General features: G+C 42.1%; 1 protein-coding gene across 5 annotated transcripts in view; it reads right to left on the bottom strand.

The window, feature by feature from the left end:
• Positions 1-6: 6 nt before the first annotated feature.
• The window catches only part of LOC118361613 (phospholipid phosphatase-related protein type 5), a 102,678-nt gene continuing 92,639 nt past the window's right edge, over positions 7-10,045 (bottom strand). For 2 of the 5 annotated variants that reach the window (XM_052483337.1, XM_052483338.1), the window contains 2 exons: positions 5,791-5,925; positions 7-2,223 (listed from right to left, as the gene is read on the bottom strand). In XM_052483337.1, coding sequence (XP_052339297.1) covers positions 2,194-2,223; positions 5,791-5,925 — 165 coding nt within the window. In that variant the 3' untranslated portion in view covers positions 7-2,193. The other 3 variants (XM_035741684.2, XM_052483335.1, XM_052483336.1) reach the window with 2 other exon arrangements.

Here is a 10,045-nt window from a genome sequence, read left to right as displayed (position 1 = left end):
CTAGTGTAACCAAATGTATGAGTATCTTGTGTAACCAAGCGTATGAGTCTAGTTTAACCAAATGTATGAGTATGTAGTGTAACCAAATGTATGAGTATGTAGTGTAACCAAATGTATGAGTATGTAGTGTAACCAAATGTATGAGTATGTAGTGTAACCAAATGTATGAGTATGTAGTGTAACCAAGTGTATGAGTATGTAGTTTAACTAAATGTATGAGTTTGTAGTGTAACAAAAAGTTCTGAGTATGTAGTAGAGGTTGTAATACAACATAAATAGAGGAAATATTAAAGTCAAAGTATAAAAAAAACAGAACATAGTCATGTGCACTTGTATAACATGGTATAGCTATGTTAAAGTAATACTAGTCCATTAACACATGTACTGTACCTTTTGTGAACAAACACACACATACATACAGTGCACAACCATAAGAAAATAGACAGCCATAATGTCTGACAGAAGGATATTGACCTACAGTATGTATACATTTTATACAGTTCACTTTTTCCATCATTTGAATATAATAACACTAACCGTTAGGTCTTGCAATGCACATGTTAGCAGATTTTACAAATCCTGAATGTTCTAGACATAATTACGTATATTTTCCAAGCAGCAGCGGTATGGGCGGCCATCTTGCCTGCGTTTCTGAGTCAAGCTTGATTTTAAAGTGCTGCTGTTATCATGTTCCTGTGTTGTTGTGTCCTTTATGATAGTTCAGTGCTTTAGTGATCATTACAAAAATATAGATTTCAGGGGCAACATAATGGGGACATCAATATTATGCTCTGCTCTTCTCTACTCATGGGCAAAACAGTCAGAAAATGAATGTTATTGCTCCTCTTAAAACTATTTTCGCATTGAATGGGGTTGGTCGATCGAATCGCAGCTTGCATCGCAAAGTGCAGTTTTCTTTTCCTGCATACTCTGAGGTGTCTTAGGACGAAAGACCCTTTTCAAATTTCACCAGTGACAGATGTGGTATTGTTGAACCTCAGTTACATACATGAATATCTGAGAGAATCATAGTAAGACAATGACGTTTCACCATAACACAACAAATCTCAATATTGGCCTGTGAGACAGTGACACAGTTCCCTGTCACATGCGTTCATATGTATCAACAATAGACTTAAAGTAATTACTAAACGATTAGCGACATTGTGCTCCATTCACTGTATCCCTTCCACACCAGAGAGAGAGCTGAATAGAGAGAGAGAGAGAGAGAGAGAGAGAGAGAGAGAGAGAGAGAGAGAGAGAGAGAGAGAGAGAGAGAGAGAGAGAGAGAGAGAGAGAGAGAGAGAGAGAGAGAAGGAGAGAGAGAGAGAGAGAGAGAGAGAGAGAGAGAGAGAGAGAGAGAGAGAGAGGAGGCACGCTGACACACAGATGACAACCAACCCCTCTTCGAGCTCCAAGTGATGGCGTATCAGCTTTAGGAACTGCCACATGAAGCGACGTGAATAAAAGTCAAGCGACATGAATAAAAATGAAGCAACATGAATCAAAGTCTAACCAACATCATTGGTTTGCATTTCTCATAGTCTGGGGTTGAAATATATGTCCCTGTATGTGGCAACAGGGACATTTTTCAATCTACAAATCTACAAATTCAACACAACATACAGTAGGCTACATTTGAGAAAAATAATGCTCCCTAGCTTCCCATTATTTAGGATACTGATAATGTAACAATGCTTATTGTACACAAAATAGAGTCCAATGATGAAATATAATTTACATGAAGCGATGGCAGAATGAATAAGAACATATCTGACCAACATTGTGGAAAAAAGTTATCAGTCACTTCCATGATGAAGTCCTCTCTTCTACAGTATAAAGTGGCATCTGGATCACAGCGTGTCAGCATTTCTGCTTATAATGACAAGTCGAGTTAATTCAAGTTGAATCAGGTCAATTTTCCTCATTTAGGGATTAAGTCCAAAAATAGATGAAATAAATGCAGTAAACACATGGAGAAACACAGCAAAGAGCTTCCCATCAAGCTATTGAGGAGTTTTTACATGACTGCGGCATAGGATATGATACAGGGACTGACAAGACAACAACACAGACAGACCTTATACAGTAGCCGTACATAATGAGTTAGCGTTGCACCCCGACTATTACATTTTTGATTGGACGGTGAAGAGCGTTGATGTCCAATGGGTTTGCAAAACGGACGATTCAACGTCATGTGACTTCAGCGAAGGTGATGTGATTCTAAAAGGAGGAAAGAAAGAAAACAATTACGTGAGACAAGTTACACAAAAAGTATTCGTTTTTTTATCTCAAGAAATGAAAGCTTTTGAAATGAGGCAGGGTTAAGTAAGTCGTTAAGAAGCTGAACGCTCTAAATTCTAGTTGCTATATTCTAGTTGCTCTAGATTCTAGTTGCTCTATTCTATTTGCTCTATTCTAGTTGCTCTAGATTCTAGTTGCTCTATTCTATTTGCTCTATTCTAGTTGCTCTAGATTCTAGTTGCTCTAGATTCTAGTTTCTCTATTCTAGTTGCTCTTTTCTAGTTGCTCTAGATTCTAGTTGCTCTATTCTAGTTGCTCTATTCTAGTTGCTCTAGATTCTAGTTGCTCTATTCTAGTTGCACTTTTCTAGTTGCTCAAGATTCTAGTTGCTCAAGATTCTAGTTGCTCTAGATTCTAGTTGCTCTATTCTAGTTGCTCTATTCTAGTTGCTCTAGATTCTAGTTGCTCTATTCTAGTTGCTCTATTCTAGTTGCTCTGGATTCTAGTTGCTCTGGATTCTAGTTTCTCTATTCTAGTTGCTCTAGATTCTAGTTGCTCTAGATTCTAGTTTCTCTATTCTAGTTGCTCTGGATTCTAGTTGCTCTAGATTCTAGTTTCTCTATTCTAGTTGCTCTAGATTCTAGTTGCTCTAGATTCTAGTATTATCAAGCCCATGTTTTCCCCCATGTGGATATGGGAAACAACATGTCAGTTTATTTCCTGGTTCTTTCATAAAACTTTAATGCATTATGATAGATACTGCGTCTGCTGCCTTCATCAATGAAGACTAGGGATGCTGTACTGTATGCCTATGAGCAGGGAGGGAGTCATCTTCAGGCAGCTTTTCTCAAAAAAGCTCTGTCAGTAAAGCAAGGGAGAGGGGGAACCCGATTGTATTTTAGTGGTCATACAGTATGCTTTCAAAAGTAGCCAAAAGTGGCACTTCAAGATTAATGTGAGAGCCTTAGAACGACCCATACTAACGCAAGAGGGTGGGATGGCGGGGAGTGGGCATGCAGAAACAGGGGGGGCAGCTGTGGGTGAATAGGGGGGTGCAGGGATGTACTGTAGCCATGTGCTACCTTGATAATGTGGTTCAACTGCCATATAACCCCTGTCCGCTCCTGCCCAGATCTGAAACCAACCAAACGAGTCCGTGTCAGATGCAGTGGTCTCCTTTTAAGCAAACTACAACTGGTAAAGGCTTCATATGGCATTCATAAAGTCTTCATAAGCACCTTATAGAGGTTTTATGAAGGCTTCATTGGGCCTTAAAAGTTGTGGTTTGTTTAAAATGGGACTGATGCAGTTATTTGTCAGTGTTGCTGGGTAAAGAGATGGTGGAAGAGTTACCCCACCACAGTCTGACTGCTGTAGTTGAACAGGCTGCTAATACGTCACATCACATTATCCATAGCGCTACTCACTAGCTAGTCACTAGAATTTGCAATGTTCTTTTCTTTAGCATACATTTGTGCATGCTGAGTTTGATGTCAGATGTCTTGGGGCTATGTTTAGAACAGGTTATTTTCCGGCTGAGGGTGTCATTGGCAATGATGAAACATTGCTAGCCTTTTTTTTTTATGGCATAACAAATTGAAGATGTGGATTCAATCAACACCCATAAACACTGTTAATGTTGACTTCTGTGTGTTAATTCTTCAAGTGCAATAACCTGTCATAGCAGCTGATTGAATATACACTACATGGCCAAAGGTATGTAGACAAAACTTCAAATGAGTGGATTCAACTATTTCAGCCACACCCGTTACTAACAGGTGTTTAAAATTGAGGACACAGCCATGCAATCTCCATAGGAAACATTGGCAGTAGAATGGCCCATACTTTCAACGTGGCAACGTCATAAGATGCCACCTTTCCAACAAGTCAGTTTGTCAAATTTCTGCCCTGCTAGAGCTGCCTTGGTCAACTGTAAGTGCTGTTATTGTGAAGTGGAAACATCTATGAGAACAACGGCTCCGATGGACGAATTTGGGTTTGGCGGAAGCCAAGAGAACGCAACTTGCCCAAATGAATAGTGCCAACTGTAAAGTTTTGTGGAGGAGAAATCTGGGTCTGTGTTTCATGCTTCCGCCTAGGATCCTTAGTTTTAGTGCAGGGAAATCGTAACAGCATACAAAAACAAAGCTACAGCAATGACATTCTAGACTATTCTGTGCTTCCAACTTTGTGGCAACAGATTGGGGAAGGCACAAAGCAAGGTCCATACAGAAGTTATTTGTCGAGATCGGTGTAGGAGAACTTGACTGGCTTATACAGAGCCCTGACCTCAACCCCATCGAACAACTTTGAGATTAATTGGAAAGCCAACTGCGAGCCAGGCCTGATCACCCATCAATAGTGCCCGACCTCACTAATGCTCTTGTGGCTGAATGGAAGCAAGTCCCCGCATCAATGTTCCAACATATAGTGGAAAGCCTTCCCAGAAGAGTGGAAGATGATGTAGCAGCATTATTTTGGAATCAGATATTAAATGAGCAGGTGTCCACATACTTTTGGCCATGTAGTTTATATCAACAGAAACTCATCAGAAAAGAAAAGAAAAAGAAGGAAAAGAAAGCACTTCAACCAGGAGTTGCCAAATACTATGGACACTGAATAGTCAAATTCATCTTGGCCTGATTGGAATCTCCTTTGGCCCATTGGCTGCCTGTCTAACAGGCCCAGTTGGTCAGATGGTCAGCCACAGTCTGTCTGTGTAGTGTCTGCGTCCCAAATGACCCCTATTTTCTACATAGAGCAATACTTTTGAACAGACCAAGTAGTGCACTAGAAAGAGAATAGGGTGCCGTTTGGGATGCAGACAGTGTGTTCCAGAGAGTTGGCAGGCAGGCTCGGAGCCCTCACACAAACGGGTGCATACGTTTATTGCCTTGTGTTCTGCAGGTGCTCGAAGTGCCCAAAGCGGCCTCTGATCCAGCGAAAGAACCCCAGAATGCGCTCTTTGAACGATTGAGGAGGCTCATCCTCATCGTCTGTCTCCTACAGGAGTTTAGTGGTATGGATATGCATAGAATATTTAAGTTACACTGAGAGTACAAAACATTAAGAACACCACTTTTTCCATGACAGACTGATCAGGTGAAAGCTATGATCCCTTATTAAATCAACTTCAATCAGTGTAGATGAAGGGGAGGAGACAGGTTAAAGAAGGATTTGTAAGCCTTGAGACAATTGAGACATGGATTGTGCATGTGTGCCATGGACAAGACAAAATATTTAAGTGCCTTTGAACGGGGTATGTAGGGTTGAGTTTGAGGGGTGTAGGGGATAGGGTATGCCCACAGAGTGTAGGGCAGGGATGGGCAACTCCAGTCCTCGGTGGCCTGATTGGTGTCACACATTTTGCCCCAGCCCCAGCTAACAAACCTTACTCCAATAATCAACACATTTTTAGTTTAGAATTAGTTTAATCAGCTATGTTTGCTATGGATAGGGAGAAGTGTGACACCAATCAGCCCCCCAAGGACTGGAGTTGCCCACCCCTGGTGTAGGGTGTAGTGTATAGGCCATGGGGTTGAGTACCTGCGAGGCGATGTACTTCTCCAGTGGGCTCTCCACTCTGGACATGTTCATCATGGGAGCACTAGGCATGTTGTCCTGCGGGGGGTCTTCACTGAGCAACAGCTTGCCTTTGAAGTTATGCACCACACACACTACCTAGAACACACACAGCAGGGGGAGACAGGAGGCACACACACACACACACACACACACACACACACACACACACACACACACACACACACACACACACACACACACACACACACACACACACACACACACACACACACACACACACACACACACACACACACACACACACACACACACACACATAGAGGGTGGAAGGGAGACACAATAGTCTCTATCAACATAACCATTCTCACACAGACAGGGGAGGAGACCTACATATAGAATCATATAGGATTCTGCCCTCCATGATTCCTTAATGAGACGTTTCAATCTGCAATGGCTTGAAGCTGGAAGAAATTGCTGTAAAAATGTGTGTGCGCACGTGCACTCATGCCCAATATGTGTGTATGCGTGTCTGATGTGTGAGAGTTGGCCTCTTTAAGCTTGATATGCATGCCTATCCTGAAGCGAGTTAGCTCTCACAATGGATGGTGTATGACACACTCCAGTAAAGGCCAAAACCAGGCTTTAAGCTTCAAAATGAGGTGATCAATCTTACAGTTAGCGTTAACAAAACTGTGTGTGTGTGTGTGTGTGTGTGTGTGTGTGTGTGTGTGTGTGTGTGTGTGTGTGTGTGTGTGTGTGTGTGTGTGTGTGTGTGTGTGTGTGTGTGTGTGTGTGTGTGTGTGTGTGTGTGTGTGTGTGTGCGCGTGAGTGTGTGCCATTCCCTCCCGTTCTCATTCTTCTATACTGGATGCGTTTCGCCCTGCGGTGATAGGGGGAGAATAGAATACATATCTGAGCCCTTTGTTGCTCTAAATTAGTTGCTTTCATTCCTTTCTCCTTTTTCGTTTCCCCGAGCCAATCCATTCCTTTATGCAACACACCATTCCAAAGCCTTTCAAAAGCCTAAAGCTTATTGCTCCCAATAAATTATCTAGCTCCTACTGAGCGGGAAGGTGTTGATAATTGGTACAATAAAAAGCACAAAGCAAAGAGTTGGGTAATGTCTACCATTATTTTATTTTTTTGACCATTTACTCATCAACAACAATAACAATTGTTTTTCAGCATTGTTTTTGTTGGATGGCGTTTACTGTGATAGTAGTGGTATTAGAGTGAGAGGAGAGGAAGACGGAGAGGGTAGTTCTTCCCAACGGTGGGTGTAGCTATGAGCACTGGTCGTATTGGAACCCCAGTCGCCTTAACATCGGGCAAGGAGAAAGATATCTACAGTCCCAAATGAGCTAACTCAAGCACTCCCTAATGCTAGGGGTTGTTACAGTATGGTACTCAGCTATTACAACTTAAGGGACCGGGGGCTGTGACACAGCGATGCCATAGTGTTGTAGTGGATTTAAAAAAATCTGTATTACTTCTCACATTTTCATATCTCCTCTTGCACTTCTTGTTTAAGGAAGACTTTAATGATTTGTTAATGAGGTGACTAACAGTCAGTCACTATTTATTTAACCTGTATTTATCTAGGCAAGTCAGTTAAGAACAAATTCTTATTTACAATGATGGCCTACACCAGCCAAACCCGGGCGATGCTGGGCCAATTGTGGGCCACCCTATGGGACTCCCAATCACAGCTGGTTGTGATACAGCCTGGATTCGAACCAGGGTGTCTGTAGTGATGCCACTAGCACAGAGATGCTGCGCCACTCGGGAGCCCCCTAAGTAAAACACTTCTAATATAAGCCTGTCTGCCCTCGATTCTCAATTTGATCTGTCGTGATATGAACCGACTTCCGACAGATTAATGACTTTACTCAATCAGATCATCAATCAATGTGAATTTGAGACACCTCATTAAAATAGCGTCTGATGATCAATCATATGCTTGAGCACCAACCTTGGAATGGTAAACAATAGCATCATGCCACAATAAGAGTTAAATCGATTTACACTTCTTTCATTTCAATGCAATCCTGAGAGGCAGCAAGGATGCTCTGTCTATATGGATGATTTTAAGAATAGAAAACATTCAATATTATTCAAATCACATGAGGTTAACTCTCCTTAGACGATAACCAATGGAAACCTTAGAAGTAGAAGGATAAGATATAAATGGAGGGATCTAATGTGTTTGGCTCGCACCAAGTTTGATCGATTAGAATCATTTAGGAAAGGTGGTACTTTATAGCATTGAACAGTGAGCACTAATATCGCTCAACAGTCTGGTAGGTTCAGCTTTAATGAAGAGGTATTTCTTCAGAGTAAACAGCATATTCTCCTAGCCTAGCCCAGCCCACTTCCCTATTCATCTCGCTTCCTAGTGCTAGAGAGAGAGAGATAGAACGAGAGGGAGCGAGAGAGGCGGAGAGAAGAGGAGGAGAGGCGGTTTGATCTTATTTCTCTGGGTCCCCTATCTCTTTCATCTCCTGACATGCCTTATCTGAGCGGAGCGCTGATTACTGGAACTCTCAAACGCGTGTCTCACAGTCTAACATGCATGCAGCACAGACCGTGCACAGAGAGTGTTAGAAACAACACACCTGCACATACAGTGCCTTCGGAAAATATTATGACCCCTGGACTTTTTCTTCATTTTCTTACGTTACAGCCTTATTCTAAAATAGATTTTTTTTAACATCTCAACATTCTACATACAATACCCTGCAATGACAAAGCGAAAATAGTATTCAGACTATTTGCTATGAGATTCGAAATTGAGCTCAGGTGCATTCTGTTTCCATTGATCATCCTTGCGATGTTTCTACAACAGTCCACCTGTGGTAAATTAAATTGATTGGACATGATTTGGAAAGGCACATACTTGTCTATATAAGGTCCCACAGTTGACAGTGCATGTCAGAACAAAAACCAAGCTATGAGGTTGAAGGAATTGTCTGTAGAGCTCTGAGACAGCATTGTGTTGAGGCACAGATCTGGGGAAGGGTATCAAAAAAAGTCTGCAACATTGAAGGTCTCCAAAAACACAGTGGTCTCCATCATTCTTAATTGGAAGAAGTTTGGAACCACTAAGAATCTTCCAAGAGCTGGCCGCCCGGCCAAACTGAGCAATTTGGGGAGAAGGACCTTGGTCCGGGAGGTGACCAAGAACCCGATGGTCACTCTGAAAGAGCTCAGAGTTCCTTTGTGGAGATAGGATAACCTTCCAGAAGGACAACCATCTCTGAAGCACTCCACCAATCAGGCTTTTATTGTAGAGTGGCCAGACGGAAGCCACTCCTCAGTAAAAGGCACATGACAGTCCGCTTGGAGTTTGCCAAAAGGCACCTTAAGACTCTCAGACCATGAGGAACAAGATTCTCTGGTGTGATGAAACCAAGATTGAATTCTTTGGCCTGAATTCCATGTGTCACGTCTGGAGGAAACATGGCACCATCCCTACGGGGAAGCATGGTGGTGGCAGCATCATGCTGTGGCGATGTTTTTCAGTGGCAGGGACTGGGAGGCTAGTCAGGGTCGAGGCAAAGATGAACAGAGCAAAGCACAGAGAGATCCTTGAATAAAACCTGCTCCAGAGCACTATTTTATTTAAATTTTATTTTAATTTCACCTTTATTTAACCAGGTAGGCTAGTTGAGAACAAGTTCTCATTTGCAACTGCGACCTGGCTAAGATAAAGCGTAGAAATTCGACACATACAACAACACAGAGTTACACATGGAATAAACAAAACATACAGTCAATAATACAGTAGAATAAAAGAAAACAAAAAGTCTATATACAGTGAGTACAAATGAGGTAAGTTAAGGAAATAAATAGGCCATGGTGGCGAAGTAATTACAATATAGCAATTAAACACTGGAATGATAGATTGGCAGAAGATGAATGTGCAGGTAGAGATACTGGGGTGCAAAGGAGCAAAATAAATAAATACCAGTATGGGGATGAGGTAGGTAGATACATGTAGATGGGCTGTTTTCAGATGGGCTATGTACAGGTGCAGTGATCTGTAAGCTGCTCTGACAGCTGGTGCTTAAAGCTAGTGAGGGAGATGTGAGTCTCCAATTCGTTCCAGAATAGCATGCATTTAGTTTTATTTGCGTTTAAGAGCAGTTGGAGGCCACGGAAGGAGAGTTGTATGTCATTGAAGCTTGTCTGGAAGTTAGTTAACACAGTGTCCAAGGAGGGGCCACAAGTATACAGAATGGTGTCGTCTGCGTAG

This window comes from Oncorhynchus keta, chromosome 28, assembly GCF_023373465.1.
Source record: "Oncorhynchus keta strain PuntledgeMale-10-30-2019 chromosome 28, Oket_V2, whole genome shotgun sequence".
Classification (NCBI taxonomy): Eukaryota; Metazoa; Chordata; class Actinopteri; order Salmoniformes; family Salmonidae; genus Oncorhynchus; species Oncorhynchus keta.
Note: the sequence above shows the minus strand (reverse complement) of the source record. Positions and strands in the feature narration are given on the sequence as shown.